The sequence below is a fragment of the Anser cygnoides genome, chromosome 10, assembly GCF_040182565.1.
Source record: "Anser cygnoides isolate HZ-2024a breed goose chromosome 10, Taihu_goose_T2T_genome, whole genome shotgun sequence".
NCBI lineage: Eukaryota > Metazoa > Chordata > Aves > Anseriformes > Anatidae > Anser > Anser cygnoides.
Genome location: NC_089882.1, coordinates 165015 through 188650, shown reverse-complemented (window position 1 = coordinate 188650; position 23636 = coordinate 165015). Strand labels below are relative to the sequence as shown.

At 37.2% G+C, this 23636-nt stretch overlaps 1 protein-coding gene across 12 annotated transcripts in view; it reads right to left on the bottom strand.

Moving 5' to 3' along the window:
- The window catches only part of ARHGEF3 (Rho guanine nucleotide exchange factor 3), a 126444-nt gene that overhangs the window by 81919 nt on the left and 20889 nt on the right, over positions 1-23636 (bottom strand). For 11 of the 12 annotated variants that reach the window (XM_048047503.2, XM_048047504.2, XM_048047509.2 and 8 more), the window contains one exon: positions 2395-2461. In XM_048047503.2, the coding sequence (XP_047903460.2) occupies positions 2395-2461 (67 nt within the window). Of the gene's footprint in view, positions 1-673; positions 740-2394; positions 2462-23636 lie in introns of those variants that run through there. The other variant, XM_048047516.2, reaches the window with a different exon arrangement.

The window sequence follows — 23636 nt, the reverse complement described above, 5'->3', positions numbered from 1 at the left end:
TGACTGTACAATCTCTTCAAAGTCTAAATTATGATGCATGCAGAAGCAGCATGTAGCAGAGAGATTGCATCTCTCTGTAACTTGAAGCCTAAATTTCATCTAGAACAGGATTTTGCCAGGATTATTTGTTTTTCCCCAAAATCAGCTCTCCACTGATACCTAGAACACTACCCAAAGTTCTGGAAGTAATTGCTACTATTATCTAAAACTGACAGCTTTGACAGAAAAACACATAAATGATATCATCTTGACATGGAAATCCCCATAGAGGAAATTAAATATGATCTCTAACCATGAGACTCAAAATGAACACCTCAGAATGGAAAAAAGCTTCTTCTGATAAAATGAATTTAAGAAAGGAGAGGAAGCTAGAAGTATGGAGGAGTTTCCCCTCGTGAAGTGTTTAGCATCTGGGCCTTCCTTATCTTTCTTTGAGGTTTACATTGGTGTTTGCTCACTGACACTTTAACAAGCCCACTTGATCAGCATGAGATACAGACATTTTAAACCAGTGATCTGAGTGCAAAGTGAGGACAGGTATACAACATTGTAATTTTATGCTTAACAACTTTCTCCTGTTTTATTGTTTGTGACTTTAAATGACCCTGTATTATAGTCTGTAGTATAGAAATAACAGATACATTTTTAAAAAGCATAGCTATGAGTACATCACCTCAAGCATTTCGGTTATTCCACTGTCAACATTAACTTAGTTCTTTTACCCAGTAAGATTTTATGCCTGTTTGAGAAAAGACATCAAAGTTAATCTTTTATCATTAACCATCTGTATCAAAGCCTTTGTGACCTGAAGTCTGCTCATCGGACTTCCCAGAACACGTTTTTTCCATCCACCAAAACAAAGTCGATGCTGACAAATTGCAAATGTCAGCAGGGACTTAGCTTTCTTGTCCAGTGCTCACTTGGCTTGGCTTCAGCATCTGAACAGATCGAGTGAACAGCTGGCACAGGTTCTTCCCCAACACAGTAGTTTATTCCAAACAATTCACTTCAACAGCCAATCACCATTCATTTCATGAAATATTACAACTATAGAAATGGACCTCTTTGTTAGTGTCCCATAAGCTTCCTTAGAAATACGGGGGCAGACAACTGCCACATATCTTCATTTCTGTACATGAAGGAAGCAGTCTGAAGATCCTTTTATCTATTTTAGTGCCCTTTTTCTCTTATTCAGGCTATAAATAGAACACACTGCTATCTCCTTTTAGGTTCTTGATTTCTCCTCTTAATTCTGAAGATGTTTTTTGTGTGTGTGCATGCGTTTAAAAACAAACAAACAAACAAAAAAAACCCACCTTGCCAGTTCTCTATTCTTAGTGTATTAGCCCAGCCCACCTCTGCCACACAGCTTGGATCACTGATATCACACCACCACACTTACCAGCTCCAGGCCTTTATAGTCCCAGCGAGCCACTGCATCACTGTCTCACCAGCTTTAGCTCATACCTACAATATTCTTTCTATATGAGCTTCCTTATATAATTTTCCAGCACAGCTGAAGACTTGACAAAATACTAACATTAATTTTATTTTTAAACTGACTCCAAAATTTAGAATTAATCAACAGCTCAGAAGATGTTGTTTTTTGTTTGTTTGTTTTTCCTGATTTCTTGATGAAGCATTGGTGAGGAAACTATTTTCTCAGTAACACCGAGGATTTCATCCCTATAGCTTTGTGGTGCAATGAAAGAAATAAATGGGGAAAATAAGAAGTTCACAGTAAGCAATAGTGGAGGCTCTATTCAAAATATGAAGTAGAGTACAAAAGTCAGTATCAGATATTGTGAAAAATATTTTTAGTTTTAATGTTTATGGTACTATGACCACCGCTGATCATTCAACTTATTGATGTCATTTACCCTTTCAACAAAGCATTTAAGTAACATCTTTTCTACTTAAATCCTTTGTTGAAGAAACTCTGAGACAACACATTTATACAATCTCCTTAATACAAACTCACTCTCCATCTGTACTTCTGCAAAATTCAGATATAGAAGTTTTCAACAACTCTATAAATATCTATATTACAGCAAAAAAAAAAAGTGTAAATCACCTCAGTCTTGCTAATTTACTTTTAGATATGAAAGCACACCAATTTTACTCCATTTTTTAAAATCACACTGTATGTTAAACTGATTATGCTAAATTGTCTCCCTAGCCAATAGGAAGTCAGCCAATCACCTGAACAAAAGTTGTGTGTTTTTGTTTGTTTGTTTTTATACACACAAGGCCTTTTAGGAAATTACAAAATTAAAGTTTCCATTCCATATTTGTTTTGCTGTGATTTGAGCACTCACAGATCATGTTTTAACTACAAAGTCATACTGCAACAGGATAAAGCAGGAGGGAATATTAAAACAACACCAAACTTACCCCTCTGAAATTCCAGCCCTTAGTAGAAGGAAACAAGGAAAAATTGTTCTGTTGCTGTTGTTTCGGCCTGCAAGATGAAACAAGGAAAATCATTTACCATTACAAAATCATTTATCATTACATTTTCAGCCATCATTATTTTCTACATCAACAACAGAGTGACAACAGAAGAGAGAAAAGAGAAACACAGATTTCAAGTACTAAGACACCTTAGATTTCCTTGGCTGTAATTCTGACAGGTTTTTCTCTTCAGTTTAGAAAAACATTTCAATTTAGATTGAGTGCTAAGGGACATGGCAGCCTCAAAAGCCTTCAGAGATGGACTGGCTTGATGTCTGGCAGTAACTTCTCATTACTCCTACTGATTTTCAGCCAGAAGAGATGACCCTGACCTGAACAGTGTGGGTCTGTGAAGCTGCAGTTGTGCCATGCGCTGCGCAGTGGTGCAGTGTGACAGCTGGGCTGGGCAGCTCACCAAGGAGCTCTCAGCCCGAATGCTGACACTACGCAAGGCACCAACGTAAAGCAAGCTAACCATACCTTTATGCTGACACCTGGAGAAGCTGACTACAGTTTATACTCGTTCCAAAACCTTCTTCTTACCCTGTAATTATCACTGTACAATTATTTCTGAAAGGTAACCATAATGTTATCCGCTTCGCTCTTAATGAGTGCTTTTCATTCATTAAGATCTTGAAGTAAGATCTTAAATTGCTTTGCAAAGGTAGGCAAACATTGCTGAGATTTGACACATGAAGTCAGATCAAAGCTTGACTGACCTGCTGAAGTTGACCAAACCAACAAATAATTTTGTGGCGGGACCTAAGTGTTGTGCACACTGCAACTCAAGCCATGCAATTACAGAGATTACAGGAACATAAAAACTTGGTTAAAAACCAGCAAATTAAATAGCTGCCTGTCAAACCTCCTCTTCATCCAACAATAACAGAACAGATGTTTTTGCAGTTAAAGCACTAGTCTAGCATGAAGGATTTGGGAGTAGCTCCTGCTGTGTAGAATTCCTGAGGGACTTCAGCACACTGTGTCCCAGTTTCTCTTGTGTAGTCAGGATAGCAATAATTATCTGTCTTAGTCTTCTGTCTTCCCTATTTGGTGTAAAATATGTTGCACATGGACATTTTCATATTATGTACATTGAAAGATGTCATAGAGCTAAGATCACAATAGCCATTTTTACATGTTAACATAACACAAATAATAAAATATCATGACAACTAGTTGTTGTTACAACTCAAACCTTGGTGTTAATATTTTCAGTTTTTCATTCTAGTAGCCAGCCAACCATAAAGGATATCAATATTTCAAGCACTGTGATGAAGTCATTAAAAACCACAAAGAGCATACAGCACAGATTTTATAGACTATCCATGAAGAAGTTCTCATACAACAGTTTTCCGAGTTCAGATATTGAGAAATTGAATGTCTAACACAAGAACCTCAGTGGAACTGTAACTGCATTATGAAAAAAAAAAACGTGATCAACAATTTACACAGATTTCCATTATCCTAACACTGTTTTACATCCTTTTTGTTCAGTGGCATGCACAAATGATCTCCAACAAGAACCAGAGTCAGGTTCTCCAAGATGCTTTGTGTGCTTTCTATAGAGTTGTGCTCCTTAGTAATTTTTCAAGAAATGTCACACTTAAACTTATATTTCTGCATTTTCTTTGATATTTTAACACTATTCATGCATATATTTTCCCAGTTTATTAAGACCACCAGCACTAGTTGTATTTTAATTAAGCTGAATATAGGGGAAACAAAGATATTTCAACTTGAATAAGTATGAGAGGATTGACGATAGCTTACAAAACAGGGAAAAAACAAGGTAAATGAAAGTTTCATAACAAATTATTGCTCTCCACAATCTTTTAACAGGAGCCAGGGACTATGCTAAGTAATAAATTAGCCAATTTATTACTACATATTGTAAACTGAAGGCCATCCCTTAAAAGAAGTCTGATGACTAACAATTTATCTGTAACCTTCCCATTCAGTGAAAGCATCCCAGATCTCACGGCAACAGTCACTAAGTCTTCACAGAGAAGATACTTAATATTACATCTACAATTTGCCTGTTTTCATCATGTTTGTCCTCCTTGCTTGTCTTATCAGTTAGGGACCTTACTTTATTTTGGTGAGAACAAACCTCTTTATTATTCAGAATGGTATGCTAATTCCTTTATTTTTAATAGTATCACTATTAAAGAGCCCTAAATGCAGGAAAACCAAGACAGTTTTAACAAAAGGAGTGCTTAATTAACGAGCTAGTAAAACTTATCAAAGTCACTGTACGCCTTTCCAATACTTACTGGGCTGATACCTATGGGATGTAACCAAATTCTCTGCAAATTCTTTTTTCACCTAATGCGTGCAGCTCTCATCTAGTGAACAGAAATTAGGCTTAAGAATTATACTCATTTACCACCATAAAGGCTATGTTAAACCATTTCTTCAAAAACTTTCACATGATATATATCTAACCTGCTACTTCCCTATTTTCTATTCTATCCAAAACTCATTCAGAAAAGAGATGCCCATAAATCATACAAAGAAGTCACTTTCAATGAAACAGAAAGCAACAAAATCAGTTTGGGGAGAACCTTTAATAAAGCTTTGTATCGTTACTAAGATTAACAGAAGAGAGCCTTTCAAAATGCAGGATGGCAGTTTGAAACAATTGCTCTCTTGGGCCCATACAATGGACCAGGAAAACTTCACCAGAGGCATTCAAATTCTAAGATGTGGGAACAACAGTAAATACATCAACTCCAATTTCCCATCACAAACAACCATTTCGTATAGCCCACCTCAAGCTTATCAAGACCTTAAAACTACAAAAGCACTGTCCTCTTATCTTACCGAAAGACTGTTCTAGAAATCTTACTATTATCATACCTAGAAACCATCTAGACTAAGTGTATTCATGTGCCATGGCCAGCACTACAAACCAGCATTTTTCAGCTAAACGCGCCCCTAAACCAGAGCAAGGTAAAATGCAAACTCTGATTCTCAACTACACCTCAACAAAACATAGTTGTAGTAAAAACATGACCTCATTTGCAGTTCTCAGTTTGGTCCTTCACTATCTTCAAGCTATTTTATTCTCTGTCTTCCCAACAGTCTATAAATATTGGTGAGAATCATACTGGAAAATAATTAGAGTACTGCAGGTTTTGGCAAAGACATTTAAAATTACTGTCTTACTTTTTTTCTACAGGGCACTGCTACAAAGAATATTCTGTTTACTGGATAAATCTTCCCTGATTTGCAACAGAATGAAAGCTAATTAAGAAACAGTCTGACTGCATTATCAAAACGTTATTGAAATAGTATTTGATATTTTAAATACAAAAACATAAAGCTAACAGAATAGCCATTAAATCTTATGCTTTGATAATAGGGATACTGCATCAATAGGTGTATTAAAGCCCCTTGCTTTGGAAATAAAACAATTTACTGACCAGACCAATAATTAAAATAATCACTGGCATAAGTAGGTAGCAGAGACAACAAATTTAAAATATTCACGCAAAGATGGAAAGAGGAGACAAATTAATGGGCATAAGCAGTGATGAACACATCTGATCCTGAGAGACTCAGATGTCTAAAACAAACAACACTCAGACACTCTAGTAAGGAATTTTGAGATGTCAAGAACAAGACAGGGATGCTTCTTATAACTACATGGAATGTGACTGACACTCTTGAATATACACTCATGAACTTATGGTTTAGTGTAGGACTTGTTAGTGTTAGGACAGAGGTTGTACTAGATGATCTTGGAGGTCTCTTCCAACCTAGACGATTCTGTGATTCTGTGAATATACAATATATGCTCAGAGACTAGATGATGGCTGGGACAAAAGGAATTACATGCCAGGTGACAGAAAGAGAAAAGTTGCTTCCTGGAATTACTTATAACAGTAATCTCAAGGCTGCCATTTATAATACCCAATCTTTCTTACAGATGAATATGCCTTTTCATTTAACTAAAAGTTACCAAAACCTTTTCTCCCTAGTACTGGAGTTTTAAGAATGAAAGACTGGAACACTGAATTGAAAATAAAGATGCATTTCCACCAGGACAGAAGGAAATGTTATTTGGCTTAAAGTATGTTCAGTATGTTTATATTGTCCCATCTGCTGCTTTCATTCAGGAAAAAAAAAAAAATTCACAGTAAACCAGCATCATCATAACTGCTTGTCCGGAAACAAAACATTGATCTTTCTTAAAAAGGTTTTGCAAAAAATGTCCACTATGTTTTATATTTACTGAGCTCAGTAACTATATACCTAGTGTGTTCCAATACTGCCTTGGAACTTAGACCAAAGCTTGAATTCTTTGCTTCTTGCCTATCGCCAGTAGCAGTAACATTTACAGGGCAGATTAGGAAAACTGTAGAGTTTCAACAAAAATTGAACACGACCCACAACTATTCTTTCTGCATAAAACTCTGGACAGAACCCAGCCATGTCCCCCAAAATTTGTTGACAAAGGGTAAAAAAACAAAAATAACTACAAAAACTAGAAGTCATAAAATAAGACCTTTGTCCTTAAAACATGTGGGATTTTCTGTTTAGGTTCACACACACACACTACAAACAGACATAATAAAAATATCTGTTGGACAAAGATACCCTTACTGAAATTTTTAGATAGACACCAAATCAACATGCCTCCCAGAATAAATCAGTGCATTTTTTGTGCAACCTGTGCTGCGCTGTAGGTAACTGACAATAAGTAGAATATAAAGGAATCTAAAAACCAAAACATCCATCGACTGTTGTAAAGTTTTTATAACATTTCCAAGAGGAAAAGACTTATCTATGTTGAGGCACAATGAGATAAATGAAGGATTTACATTACTTTATGTTAAGCTCATGTAACTTGCATCTTCAGCTGGTCCTTCAGCAGTCTCTCTGCACACACAGCACTATCAATTTTTTTTAGATATGAATATCCAAGCTATGTGCTTAAAATACTCAACTGCTGCATCTATTTGGAAAAAAAAAAAAGTGTATTTCAGAAATCTACATGAATACTCAAATTAAAAAATGGAAAGCTCAAACCACTTAGAGACGAAGTAAAAATTCTTTTCAAACTGCAAAAATAAAAGGTTGTTACTACAGCTGTGAATATTTTAGCAAGATACAGTTAAATAACAAATAGTGCTTACTGCTCAGAACTATTCTTTGTAATATCAGCTCAACCTCCCAAAAGTGTACAATAATACACTGTTAATAAAAACATATTTATTTTAACATACTAGGGTATATTTCTGCTAATGAATTGCAAAATATTCCAAAACAGTTTACCTGGTGAAGCCAAAGATTTACAAGAGCTCTTTTAGCTTTGAACAATGGTTTTGAACAATACTGATTCTCTTGGATGTTTTAAGTTACAGATAACAATAAGTTTGAGTACCTTTGGCACTGATTTTAAAAGCAGAGAAAAAATGTGTTTTAATAAAAACACTGACTCCTTCACCTGAAACGTTGAATGTCATTCCTTTTCTATACAAAGCCTGCGCACTTTAGCACCAAAAGGAGAACGTGTAAAACTTCGTCTATTTTCCAAGGGGGAGAAGTTGACTTTGAGTAGAATTTGACTGAGAAGTTTTAAGTTCTTATGAAGATTTTACTTGCTACACTTCTGAAAGGCAAAGTATCTCAAAATGATTGTGTTTATGCTTAATTTACCAAAGTTTGATTCTGCAGACATGAGCTCTTTAAGAGCTACTCTACATAGAGTCCACAGCCAGATAACTGGAAAAAAATATCCACTTAGGTAAACAAGATCAGACAGTTACTACCTGCAGAGAAACGTAAGATATCCACCAAGAAAAAAAGCAGATGAAGGATTTTTAGTTGGTGTGCTAACTTCCTGAATACTGACTATCTTCTACTGTCCTATCATCATGAATTGAGTGTCATAAACAGTATAAAAGAAAAACAGCCCTTGTGAATCTGGGTGTATGCAGACAAAAGCCTGCACCACTGAAGCAGGTACAAATACCAGTGAGTTGTTCCAAAGAAAGCATGGGAAAAGAGTAGGTGTGGGACATGTTTGTTTATACAGTGAACCGATTCACAGCACTGCAAAATATCCCATCACTACTAAAACCCAAAGGAGCTACATAACATATCTTTCCATTTCTGCATTTGATTTATTTTCTTTAAAGATTAATACTAATTTTATGAAACAGAAAAAAAAAAAACAAACCTCTGAAGATCAAGTAAAGTTCTAAATTTTGATTAAAAAAAAGTCCTAGTGATGTACTATTTCAGCTTCTAGGGAAACACAGGCTTGGAGCTAAGCTGTAAACATACGTTATTTCTTCATTTTTAACTACTGCAGGTTAATGTAATGAATTGCATTTGAGATATACCACTATAAATGCATCCCCTTGACATATATGAACCGTATTCACAGCTGAAATAGCCCTGGCTACCAGCCAACAGAAGGACACAGTGTTAGTGTTTTTTTTTTTTTTCTGTTTGACAAGGTATAGCTGAATTAATGCCAGGGACAATGAGAAGGGCATCCTGTATTATAAGAAAATATCACCATTTCATTAATATTGTAAAACATAAGAAAGATTATTCACTGGCTGGCTTTGCATGTGGATGCTCAAATTATTCCTACAGTATTTCAATCATACCACGAAGAAGACCATCAATAACATGTTTGTTAATTTTCACTCATTACACCACCCCACTGTAACACAGATATACACTGAATTCTTTACAAAGAGAACAACTCATTAGAAAGAAATGTTTGTTCATCTCCACCCAGCTGTACAGATAAGATCCTCCGGTCCATGGGAAGAAAAACCTCCAGTGGCAGCATCTGAACAGTCCCCATCGTGAGAATGCCAGAAGAATCAAGCCTCCAGGCAAAAACTCACAACAATGTTCATGTTCAAGGAAACAGAAAAAGCTTATTCCATTTTGTTTTCAAAACAGAAAGTTCTCATCGAGAACCTAATGTTGGGAAATCCACTTAATTTAGCAAGATTGGACATTTGTTCATAAGTTAGAAGCAAAAGCAGTCAGCGAGAGAAAGCAGACAAGGGATTTCGAGCTTTGTGATATCCAACCAAACAGCATTTTCCCTGTCAAGCTATACAGAAGCTACTAACATCCTCAAAATAATCATTCAAGTGCCATCACATCACGTTCTTGACAACAAAAATGAGTGGAAAGCCTTTTTTGTTTGGAGTCATATAGTCTAGCTCTCTTTCTGAAGGTAAACATGAATTCCTGTGAAGCTGTGGTTCACTAACAGACAGCTTGAAGGGTCAGAAGGACTGAATAGAGAGGGCAATGCTATTTAAAACAAACAACATTTGGGCGCAAGTCAATCCAGTACAAGATTTTAAAACTCCCATACTACTGTTTCCTTATGCCCTCATTTGCACTTTTATCTTTTTCTGCATTGTAGCTTATATTTCAAGTAAAAATGACCCCCAAAAATTTGATTTCTATCAAAAAGGTCAGATGAAGTTGTTATGTTGTTAAGCCTATAGTCAACTTAGAGCTTCCTTTGTACTGAACAGTGAAAAGCACACCTGCATACCTTTTAAAGATTGCTGCATACCTTTTAAAGAGTGCTGCATGATATTCTTCACACCTGCTTCTCAAGGATGTGGCATTAAGCCAATCAGTCAAGGAAGGAAGACTCCTTTTATTAAATGCAATCCATTATCAAGGGTTCATAGAATCATGGAATATCCGGAGTTGGAAGGGACCCATAAGGATCATCAAGTCCAACTCCTGGTACCGTACAGGTCTACCCAAAATTTTAGACCATGTGACTCAGTGCACAGTCCAATCTCTTCTTAAATTCAGACAGGCTTGGTGCAGTGACTACTTCCCTGGGGAGCCTGTTCCAGTGTGCAACCATCCTTTCGGTGAAGAACCTCTTCCTGATGTCCAGCCTAAACTTCCCCTGCCTCAGCTTGACACCTTTCCCATGGGTCCTATCACTGGTGATTACAGAGAATAGGTCAGCGCCTGCCCCTCCACTCCCCCTCGTGAGGAAACTGTAGACTGTGATGAGGTCTCCCCTCAGCCTCCTCTTCTCCAGGCTGAACAGGCCAAGTGACCTCAGCCGCTCCTCATATGTCTTCCCCTCTAGGCCCTTCACCATCTTCGTCGCCCTCCTCTGGACACTCTCCAACAGTTTAATGTCCTTTTTATACTGTGGTGCCCAGAACTGCACACAGTACTCGAGGTGAGGCCGCACCAGCGCAGAGTAGAGCAGGGCAATCACTTCCCTCGACCGACTAGCAATGCTGTGCTTGATGCACCCCAGGATACGGTTGGCCCTCCTGGCTGCCAGGGCACACTGCTGGCTCATATTCAACTTGCTGTCAACCACAACCCCCAGATCCCTCTCTGCGGGGCTGCTGTCCAGTGTCTCGTCGCCCAGTCTGTACGTATAGCCAGGGTTGCCCCGTCCCAGGTGCAGGATCCGGCACTTGCTTTTGTTAAACTTCATGTGGTTGGTGATCGCCCAGCTCTCCAGTCTGTCCAGATCTCTCTGCAAGGTCTTTCCACCCTCATCCGAGTCCACAACTCCTCCAAGTTTGGTGTCGTCGGCAAATTTGCTGAAAACACCTTCTAGTCCTACATCCAAATCATTTATAAAAACATTGAAGAGGACTGGCCCTAAAATGGAGCCTTGAGGGACCCCACTAGTGATCATCCGCCAGCCTCATGTGGCCCCATTTACCACAACCCTTTGAGCCCTGCCCATCAGCCAATTGCTCACCCATCGTATGATGGTTTTGTTTAGCTGTATGCTGGACATTTTGTCCAGTAGAATCCTATGGGAAACCGTGTCAAAAGCTTGGCTGAAGTCCAAAAAAATCACATCAGCTGGTTTCCCTTGATCGACTAGATGGGTGATCTTATCATAAAAGGAAATCAAATTTGTTAGGCAGGACCTACCCCTCATGAACCCATGTTGGCTGGGACCAATGACTGCATTGTCCCCCAGGTGCGCCTCAGTAACTTCAAGGATCATCCTCTCCATAATTTTACCGGGCACTGACGTAAGACTGACAGGCCTGTAATTGCTAGGGTCTTCTTGCCCTTTTTGAAAATTGGCACAACGTTTGCCAGCTTCCAGTCCAATGGGACCTCTCCAGATTCCCAAGATCGTTGAAAAATAATTGAGAGAGGTCCCGTGATGATGTCAGCCAGCTCTTTAAGCACCCTGGGATGAATCCCATCCGGACCCATGGACTTGTATGGATCCAGGTGGAGCAGCAAATCCCAAACACGTTCAGAGTCGGTTGGGAGTTCGTCATTCCCACCTTCATGGTCCTCCAGCTCAGGGCACCCTGGGTCCTGAAGCCCATCATCAGTGTTGAAGACAGAGGTGAAGAAGGCATTAAACATCTCTGTTTTGCCTATATCATTGTCTGTGAGGAGACCTTCCCCATCAAGTAGCGGACCTATATTTTCTTTGGTTCTCCTTTTTCTGTTCACATACCTATAAAAACCTTTTTTATTGTCTCCCACAGACATGGCCAGCTTCAACTGTAGTTGGGCTTTTGCCACACGAATTTTCCCCCTACAAACACAAACAGCATCCCTGTATTCCTTCCATGTCGCCTGACCCTCCTTCCAGCAGCCGTACACTTTCTTTTATCACCTAAGCTCCAGTAGAAGATCCCTGGTCAGCCAGGCCAGCCTTCTGCCCCACCTGCTTGACTTCCGATATTTTGGAATCTCCTGATCTTGTGTGTTTAGGAGGCAGTGCTTTAAGACTGCCCAGCACTGATGGACACCAATGCCTTCAAAAGCAGTTTCCCAGGGGACCTTGCTGACTAGTTCCCTGAGCAGCCTGAAGTCTGCTTTCCCCATATCCAGGGCTGAAGTTTTGGTGGCAGTTTTCCTTCTGTCACCATAAATTTTAAACTCAGTCACTTCATGGTCACTATGACCAAGACGGCCGCCAATTGCCAAGTCCCCCACAAGACCCTCTCTGTTCTCCAGCAACAGATCTAGGAGGGCACCTTTCCTAGTTGGCTCCCTTAGCACCTGCACCAAGAAGTTATCATCTAGGTGCTTCATGAACCTCCTGGGTTGTAACTTTCAGAATGCTGCTTTATTGAGAAAGATTATTCTTGCATGAAGAAGTGTTATAAAAGGGTTGACAAGAACTACTCCTGTACTTTTTATGCAGGCAAAGACAGACCAGGCCATCTTATCTTGAGATTTGAACAAGCCTATCACCACTGGAGCTAATTAACTTTTCCAAGGGCATGCAACCATGGCCATGACATAACTTCACTGTGTAGTAACCAATCACTTGAAAAGTGAAATTATACCATACACCTTCATGTTTATGCCAGTTCAGTCCTCTGCAGTGACTAAAGGATTGCAGATTGTCAGGTCAAATCCAATTTAGCTACTTTGTCATATAGAGTTCAATAGAGTATATGTACAAATCTCACTAAATGTTAAACCTGCAGCACTCTGGGGCTCTGCTCAGGACACAAGCATCTGTTTTCCAATGACATAACCGAAACACAGGCAACAGAACTTCTCCCACACTTAAAGCTGCCAATTAAAAAAAGAACAGAGTATTAAGAAGTGGAAGAAAAAAAAAAAAAGAATTAACTAACTTACTGATAAGGAAACCTTCCATGGGAATAGGTTTTAATATTTATACCAACTCTGATGGAAAAGCTCCACTTTCCACCCCCCCCCCCAAAACTGTTGGCTTTGGTGCTGTTTTAAAGATTAGCACCCACTGAAATATGCTATTTTTCTCTTTGGTTAATAAGAAACCTGGAAGAGGATACTTTCAGTTCACTAAGAGCACAACAAACCAAGTACAACAAATGAATCTATGCTCAACAAAATATTTAGGATACTCACAGCTGAAATATTTGTAGACGAGCAAGCCTTTTTAGTAATTATGTACCCAACACAACCAGTTTTCTTTAGTAAACCACTGGTGTATATATATATATTTTTTTTTTGAACTGAGTTATGTCATGTGCTCCAAAATGAACTACAGGGGGGCCTTGAATGAAAGTGGAAAGCAATACATAATGTAGACATACAATTGATCAAGATCAAACCATGCAACTTTTAGATTCACCATGACATTTTCACTTGTAAGATTTTCACTGGCATTATCAGCAGAATGCACAGTGCAGGAACCCCAATAAAAGAAACAACAACTTCATTTCCATTTCATCTTCATGTCTGTTTCCACAGTAATTCCAATTAAGTTGCCTAAATACCTGTAACAGCAGCTATCAGCACCCTGGGCTTACAAAACATTTTTCTCCTCATATTTCACTAAATGATCTTCATAATTCTTCTTCTGCTTCAACTGATTTTTTTTACATCTTTCCATTATTTGTTTTAACTCAGCAAGACTTTTTCTTGTATCCATACACTAACACTCCGTGAGTGTTTTGTCGTACAACATGAGAGTAAAAAAAATCCATATGAAGCCCTAAAATGCTGTCAAGTTAAAAAGCTTATTCATATCATAAACACCGGCTTGGTTCCCCTTTTGTTCAGATTGGAAGCGAAACAAATACAAACAAGGCAACTATATGCACAAAGGCCAGTTTACATGCACAGGGAGAGCCTTAACTGTTTGCTAATAACAAACAGTTTGAATAAATATTGCATCCTCTGACATCAGGATATTCCATTTAGTTAGTACAAACACTGACAAATTCATTTCTGCAAAAAAACAAGTAATGTTTTTAAGGCAACTTATAAATAGATGCTGAAGTCAACAAATACTGTCCCCTGCTATGACCCTTTTGATCTTGATCTTCATTGCACAGTGAAGTCAGAAAACTACCAAGAGTTTGATCTTCACGAATTATGTAAACCCATTTACATAACAAGTAACACTGTTAATAGCTGGGAAGTTATAATTTCTGACTGGAAGATTTTGTACTTTGTATTTGATATTGGAAGTTTCTTTACAACTTGAGGCATTTGAAGCCAGTGCCAGATTTTACACCTGATGTTTCTAACACTCTTCGTTCTTCTCAGGAATGATAATTGGGCAATACGCTCAAATGACATTGGCACTCTGAAACCATAAATATCATCTCAACTTTTATCTAGTAGAATGACTTCCTATTGATTAAGCAAAAAAGCAGCCTCACTATTTCCACGAGGAATATTTAACTTGAGATGCAAAAGCAAAATGCTTTCAGTTGTTCATTATTACTCACAGCTAGGTTCCTGTGGGAACATTTTTTGCATCATTGTTGCTGTAGCAATTACTATAGAAACCCCTGAATGCAGTGGAGTAAAACCTGTTGAAACTATCATGCCATGAAAGCTCCATTCAAAATATTAATTCACGACAGAAAATGTTCAGTAACCACTACCAGCAAAACAAAGTTGTTTTCTAGCCTCTAGCATGTTAAAACACCAACAACATGACAGCAATTTCAGCCCAACATCACTTTATAAGATCATACAGAAAGTTTTGATAATTTTTTTTCAAGGAAAGGCTGTCTGTCAGTGTCTGGAAGCAATAAGGCCTATAACCTTCTTATTTTATCCTATTTAAGGTAATTGATAACAAATCTCATAACTAATATACGGATTTAATTGCTTTGCATCTGCCTGAAGTACAATGTCAGGGCAGCAAGACCAAGAATTAACTATTTTTTCTTTGCCTCGTAACATGCATTCTCAGCATCTGTTCCAAATGTATGACTGTACATTGCTATCGACAGAAAACCAAGTCAAACAAAGCTTCAGGCCTATGGCTGCAGGTTACCTGCTTTAAGATGTCCCCCAAAATAAATGCAATGAAAGCACTTAAGGGTCAAAAAGTAGTGATGAGTGAAGGCTGAAAGCAGAAAAATCTTGTAAGAAACATTACTTTTAAACATTTTAAAGCAAAAATTACTGCCAGTAAGAGAACAGTACTTCTACATTATTTTAAGAACATTTATGCTGTAGGAAAAAAATAAACAGACCAAATAATGAATGATTTTAATATATCAACATCACTAAAAATCGCACTGCTGTGATTCTGAACTACCTGTTCTTCCAAAAAATAATGAACAAAAAAACCAGAACATTTGTGTTAATGTTTTGGTGTGTATGGCACAAACACATCTTACCCAAGCCCTTGCACGTATTAGCATATTCTCATCCATATACACTAGTACAGGATCCATTTTTTGCCATGAAAATACTTAATGATTTGTAACAACTTTATAATATAGTTGAAGATTCACTCTGACATGCAGAAACTACTCGCTTTAGACATGGCCTGAATCAGAACATAAAGAATACGTATAGCTCTGAGCATGCATAATGACAGTGGAGGCATCATCTTGTTGCACACAGACACCACCTCATAGCCACATACACAAGCTCATGAGACTCTGCAAGGGGCAGAGCAGATGAAGATTGGCTTCCTGTGAAAGCAGGCCCTGCACTGTGTCCTGCACTCTGTACTCTCTTATGTCCCTCATTGCCTCAGTGACGCTCTTGCCATGAAAAGGCTGTGGTTACTTCAGAGCAACACATGCACTGTTAGCCTCCTGCCAAAAGAACATGAACTAGCTATGCTCTGGCAGCCTTCCTCACCAGAGCTGTGCTAATTCGTGCATCTCACCTCCACCCATACACCATTATGTTAAAACTTGAGTTGAGTTTATCCTTATTGTCTCTGATTTTCTTTTTTTTTTTAATTTTCTTTTTAAAAATGAAACTGGACTATAGGTAGAAAAGTTACTAGCAAGAGACAGATAGCAAAGTCACATACCATTTCCTGAGGAAACCATGTTCTTTAAACCACACACGTACACCCTTTTGCACATCTGACTTTTCTAAGTACTTTGAAAAGCAAAGTAACTGGTTTCATGTCTTCCAACTCCTAATCCCCCTTATGTCCTACTGAGAAGGGCTAATTAAAAAAAAGTACAATGATTTTTCCCAAAGTCCATAAAGTCACATGACTGATCTCAAGAGAGAAAAGTTTTAAATTACTAGCAAGTGAAAAATATTAAGCATTAAATATAAAACACAGAAGAAACATACTAACACTGTCTGATGCAGATAGAAGACACATGACACAAAATAAAATAGTTCAGCTGGAAGGGACCCACAAAGATCAGGTCCAACAGCCCAACCACCTACCTCAACACTAACCAAAATTTTAAAAATGTTATTAAGGGCTTTATTCAAAAGTCTCATAAAGACTAGCTGGGAATCAGTAAGCTTTAAGATGCTAGTTTTAAATTTGAGCATGGTTTGAAAACAAGATTCAGAATGGAAACAATACAGTATTTTCAAACTGTCTTTAGAAGGAATCCTGATCAAAAGTTGCATCTTTGCTCTGCTGGAAAGTATAGAGTTGCAATACACTTATAATGAATAACATCTACTGTTATCAAATGGCTCAGCAAACAAAAAAATTGTATTGATAGTGCATTTGAGTTTTAACTAATTGCTAAAATAATATTAAGGCACTAAATTATTATAGAAAATATTTATTTTAAGCATACTCTGATATCATGAGTGTTGGTCTTTGCACCCAAGTTTACAAGGTCTAACTGACAATATACAGTTTAAAATGGGTGTTATGACAATCTCAAAGAGCATGAGTCACTATGTAAATAATCTGAAATTCTAGATACTTGACTTTCAAATAAATAGAGGTACATTAAAAAACCTTGGGCAAAGGTTTTGCTTGCTGGGCAAAAAGTATTATTTGGGTCACTAAAACAGCTCAGGTTGAAATGGTCAGCAAAGTAATACTCAAGAGCTTTGATGGAACTTGACAACACAAATCCAATTTCTTTACATATGGACACCAGGGTTTTAGAGTCCAAAACAAGCATTTGTCAGTTCTAGAGTCCTTTGTCAATCTTCCTACCCACCGTCTGTGACAATTAGCTGTTTCTTTAGGTAGACTCCATTGCTGAAAGGCTTGAAACAGGAAAATGGTAGCAGAAGAACTGACCATGTCCTATGTCCTGCCAGTACTGTTTATAAGAAAAAATGAACAGCATTAACATTCAAGAACAGTGGCCTTCAGGGAGGCAGGGACAGCTGCTCTAGTGGCATGAAGCTGCCACATTAACAGAGGAATCTAAGAAATATCTATTTTGTTTATGGCAACAAACCTACTGTATACAGTTCTGTAAAGTGCAGCATAGAGAGTTGACAGTTTTCTTGTTGAAAATAGGCTACTTAGGAGCTGTAAAACGGAAATGAGATATGGTAGTGATGCTCTACTCTGCATCCTCAGGATGACAGAAGAGAACTCTGCAAACTGCAAACACACACCAGAAGGACACTGCTGGTCAAAAAAGTCCAACCTCACATGCATAGCCTACATACATAACCTTCGAGGAGGAAAAGAAGAATATCTTGACACAGATACTAAAAAAAAAACCTACCATAAAACCAAGTACTGTAAGACTATTAAGTCATTCAAACCAAAGAACAAACATTAGTAAATCAAAGAAGTTTGGCTAAGCCTGAACTAAAACTAAAACATTATAAATTTCTTAAATTCACTCATGGTTACCACAGAAAAAGAAAAGAATAAATATCTATTCATATACCACTGGTAAATGCATCCCCTTGCTGAGCAAAATATAAGAGCTGTAATGCAGTCACCTTTCTGTCACTATGCTCTATGATCTTTTCACTGATTATTCTTTGAAACTCCCCTTCCATTTACATACAAAATCCTCATAGCAAGATACAGAAAAATTCAAATTTCCTGGAAAGGCTCCTACTTCAGTAAACTGAAAGCAAAAAGATCCCAAATGGACAGGTATTAAGCAGCCTATCTATCATAACAGATGAGAACCTTCCCTCTAAATTCCTCTCCCCCTGGGTTTAATCATACTGATTAAAGTTGGTGGGTTTTGTTGTTGTTGTCTTGTATATAATCAAAGTGTAAATGATGAATACACATGTATATAAAAGATCTTCCAAATATAATGAAATATAAATCAGCACGAGAAAAAGTTAATGATTCATTTCAAACCTGTCTTGAAACGAATTGCTGAAAAATCAATTAAGTTTCCCATTACAGAGTACCCAACCAGAAAAGCATTGGCTTGTGCCAGATGAGTTGCAGATTAAAAAAGAAACATGAAAGTGGGAAAATAATTTTTAAATCATCGAATATAAAGTCCACACAAAATAAATAAATATATATATAAATAGTATTTAAACTCTGGATTTACCATATGATGTCCAAAAAGTTTTAGATTGCTTTATCTCCCACAAGAATTGATCGGGAAGATGTTGCAAAGCAGGCATCACAGTCAATTGGCAACATCATTGTAGAAGTTTCACCAGATCATATTCTGACAGTTTGAAAGAAAAGAGTTGGAGGGTTTTATCATCATTCTGTTATTTCAGGAATAATAATAACAAGAAGAAGAAGAAGAAGAAGAAGAAGAAGAAGCTTAGCAAATAGAATTCAATGTTTAAGGATAAACTATAGTTTAGCCTTTAAACTTCTGCTATTTTTTCTTCCACTTGTATGGAAATAGAGCTTTCCCACCATTTTACTTTTCACCACGGAATGCCCCACACCAACACAGCACAGGGGAGAAAGACGAATGGATTCCCTAATTCAGTGATCAATCTGGGAAAAGGAGGATATCTGGGGTCAGAAAAAAAACACGTTAACAAATTTGATGTGACAGACAGTTCTGTAATCCAGGGTGCAGTAAATGCATGTCATAATTTTCTGTCTGCACTTTGATACAAATTACTTATTGATTTGTAGTTGGCTGACTGTGCTTTCACTTAAAACAATAAGTTACACAAATAACAGATGTGACCGTGATGGAAATATGCCTAAATGGGACCAGTTCTGATTCAATAAATCTTTTGTGTTCTGCTGTGGTAATAAATAAAACAATGCAAGGTTTCTGATGTGAATGTATCTAATGAAATCACAGCAATAAAATTGTTATAACAGTATATTTAAAAGATTCCCATTTTTAAAAAAATGTAGTGTGATTTATTTTAAATGATCTGATCACATACAACTTACATTTTGGTGCATGAAATATAAAAACATTATACAGCTTTCAAAATAAAACCATCTTAATCTTAGTGTTTGGGGGTGGGAGAGAAGACAGCAAGAAATAAATTGATAGCACCTGCTTTATGATGTAATTTTCCAGGCTAAACAAGAGCCTTATTCAAACAAAACTTCTTCCACACTCATAAGTATAGCAGTAATTGAATCCCCTGTTTTAAATATAGTTTTACTAACCATTTTTTTAAACAAAGACATAACTAAGTGGACAGCGAGTAAAATAGTTAGCTTCCGACCATCACCACAGTGACTACAACACAGTAGACTGATACAGCAGGAAACAGAGTACCTACATACCTGCCTACAGATCACGTTAACTTCTCTGAATTTTAATTTATGCTTCTTACAATGCTATTTATGTTCAAATTCGGGGTGGAAAAAGCATGTGTTCTTAGGAAAGTCAGCCGCTTTCTATTTCCCAATGAATTTACCAGAATATTGTTTTTTTTTTTTTTTTTTTAAAGAAGTCTCCGCATTAAAAGGTAAACTTGAAGTCAGTTATTTAAGTATTTAGTGTCAGAAATATAAAATAAAATCTATCTAGAAAGCAGGTGGATTTCACTGCCTCCTATGCATCTCTAAATTGTTACATACAGGCTTTCATACTGCAGAGTGCTGATGATATCCATACATATAAATATATATGTATCTGCACATTTACATCTAACAAATATTAGCGGATATTCTGTAACATTTATAAGTAGTTTTCAATACTTACTATTAGTCCAGGTTTTCTTTTCCACATTAGAAGAAACAAATCTACAGATTTAGTTGGAGATTTCCTTGTACAATTTTCAGGCAATGTAATGACACTACATGACAGAAAAGCTATCTTTTGAATATAAGAGTTTTGCAGGTGACCAAAGATATCCAGCTTGAAAGCAATGTATTCAAATTATCCTCTCTTAAAACTCTTATCTCTAGAAATGTTCAGGACCCCACAGGAAAGCGTACCAAATTTAACCAATGCATATTCTCCAGCCTTTCTCTCACCCCACAAAAAGGAAAGATTAAGTTACACTCAGCCTTTTGTTTCTGATCGTTTGTTTCCAAATACTGCGATGTTCAAATATTCTCATAGAAACGTCATTTGTGTTTTCAATGCAAACTTTATCACCAGCTCCCTCTACAGAAAGAGAATTAAAGTACATAATCACTTTTGGGAAAAAAAATAGCGATTTTTCTCTGGTGAAATAGAAATTACATTCGTCCACTACAGTGGTTTCAGAGGCAGCTTTAAAGATCAGGGTAGTTAATTATTAAAGATTCTGAGCTACGCTTTCTGAATACTTTGGAATGGTTTCTTTCTTACCAGGATTAACTTTGTATTACAGGTACCTGTAACAAAAATACTAATCCTGGTATGAATGGAAATGTGAGCACAGTGGGGCAGAACAGGTTAATGTAAAAGACAGAGAAAAAGCACCAGAAGATAATGCAGGACTTGAACAACAATTACAATGGTGGACTGTATCAATAAGCACTACCATTTGCAAGGTCATCAAATGGATGAACGTAGTGTTGCTGTCAGACCTAAAATACTTTCACTGTCATAAAGGTTACAGCACAAATGACTCATTACTGAAGACCTTATGATTGACCAACAGAAGTGCAAGCTAGAAGGCTGCAGTGTAACACCCCTGCCATCTCAGTGCTTGCCACTATGTGGGCATGAAACCACGAGGGAATTACAATTATGAGGGAACAAGTCTAAGTGGATAAAATCTACCTGCTTAAAGATAATTTTTTTAAACACATATCTCCTTCCCCTTCCATAAGATTTCACACTTTTGTATTACTGCAGTACAGGAAATGCTGCGTGTTTCTTTTTACTTAAACTGAAGTTTACATTGATATGCCTAACTGCTGATGTCGGATTTAGTGAAAACTGGAAGTAGTAACTCAGTGTTTTGCTTGAGCCACTGTCCCTAATAACCGTGGCCTTTCATTTATAACATGATTCACAAAAGAAGCTTTGATGAGCAAAATACTCTCCTTAATTCAAATATCTCCATGAAACAAAATGAAAATGTTGCACCATTAAATGCAAACTGAAAATATTCAGTTAACACCTAGAATCACTCCAGTCTCACATAGTCCAGAAACGTATCTGTTTGTTCCAATATCTGATTCCATGCAGAAAACATTTGTTTACAAATAAAACTTGCTTCTCATTCACCCATTTCTGTTCTCCAGCAAGACCCACCAAATGTCACTTTATTAACAAAATGAAGCATATATGCAAAAGATAATTAAACATCCCCTCTGCTGCCATCAGCTGGGTCAGGATTACAATGGCCTGCTATCAGATGGGAAATAAATGACAAGGAGGTGAAATTCTTGTATCAGAATACAGAGATTCTGAGATCTAAGTCTAGAAACTTTATGGAAGGTAGTTTCAGGTATATGGATCAGATTATTAAGAAGCTTTTTGTCCTTCACTTGCAAGACCAACTCTTTAAATTCACAATTTTGTTAAAACAGAATCCAACAAAAACTGTTTAAGATTCAAGTATCACATCATCAGATATTTAATTTGGTCTTAGTTAAACATCTTCGGGAGATAAATGGAAATTAAGGGCATTAAGTCAACCTAAAAACATCACAATTTTCATCACTGTTAATTTGCTATTGCCACAAGCTATTTTTAACGTTATTGGAATGTTATAAAGGAGAGAGGAGGAAGTCTTCTTTACCTTCCTTAACATGCTTCACATTTTGCAAAGAGTAAGTATTATTATTTCTGCAATTCTGTTTTTTTTTTTCCCCCATAGTATTAGAGAAAGAAAATGTACCAAAATGCAGTGTGAATGAGACAACCTTCAATAGCATGAGAAAAAAAAAATCAAAACTGATGACAAATTTCATCTGTTATAAACTACACAAACTGATTTATTTTAAATTTGCAAGACTGCAAAATTTCTGATCTGCTATAATCACAACTTCAACTTGCAGATGACCAAAACATTGGTCAGAGATGCTGAGGCTTCCCTTCCACGGTGATATTTATTAATTATAGACATTGGTGATCCAAGCCTAACCACGCCTGTGTTATGCCTCAACCTGTCAGCATGCATTTCTCTCACCCACAGGTGGTAGTGGGGAAATCTTAACATGTCAAAAAATGAGGAAGTCTGGTTCTTTAAGCCATATGGATTTGCCTTCACATTTTCAATGATTATTGTACCGAGAGGGTGACAAACAACAAAGTTCAGTGACACACTTTTTTATTAAATACTTTTTCTAGATTTTACCAATACGTCCCTTCAGTAAGTCATGCAGAAACTTCTAGTAATAGATAGACTGATAGATTTTTTTACTCCTTTCCTAAATCCAAGTAACCAAACCTACAGTTTTTCAACACTCTTCAGCTTTAAAAACTAAATATACCTCACTCTCTTGATGCACTCTTTGTGAACATTCCATTTACTTGTATGTCAGAATATAAAAGCAATGTCACTGGTCACTAATATGCATTCATAAACAAAATACCACTGAGGGCAACCTAAAGATGGTGTTACCTTTAATTGGGTAAAAATTTCTTGACGTTGAATTGGAACCAATTCGGGATTTCAGAAATGTTTGTTCTAACTCCCTAGACTAACAGCTATAATAAAAAATAGAGACATATCCATGAAAATGCAGGTAGAATATAATAAAATAATAACTGAGCACATAGCAAGTGTTTCGCGTGATATAATACAAACAGGCATGATTTGAAGTGTGACCTAGAGACAATATAACCACATCTACAAAATACAGATGACAGTTTTCTCCAAGAGTCTGGGGAGTGATCATCTTTCACCAAGAAAAAAAGAAAACAAGAAATAAAGCTCTTGGAAAAAAAAAAGAAAAAAAAAACACTAATTACCTACAAACAACAGCCTTAGCCATATCCCGGTAAGACTGCATTTGAAACAAGCAATTTATAACTGCCTCACCTCACCTCTACTTTTCTCTCTTTATCCAGTCCCAGAATAAAGCTGCTGGGGGTGGGGGTGGGGGTGGGGGTGGTGCAGCTGGGGGGAGAGTGGAGTATCACAAACCACAGGGACACCAGTGAGTTCCCAACAGAGACTGCTACTTGTTCCTCTGCCTGGTAGAGGAAACAGCCTGTCTCCTC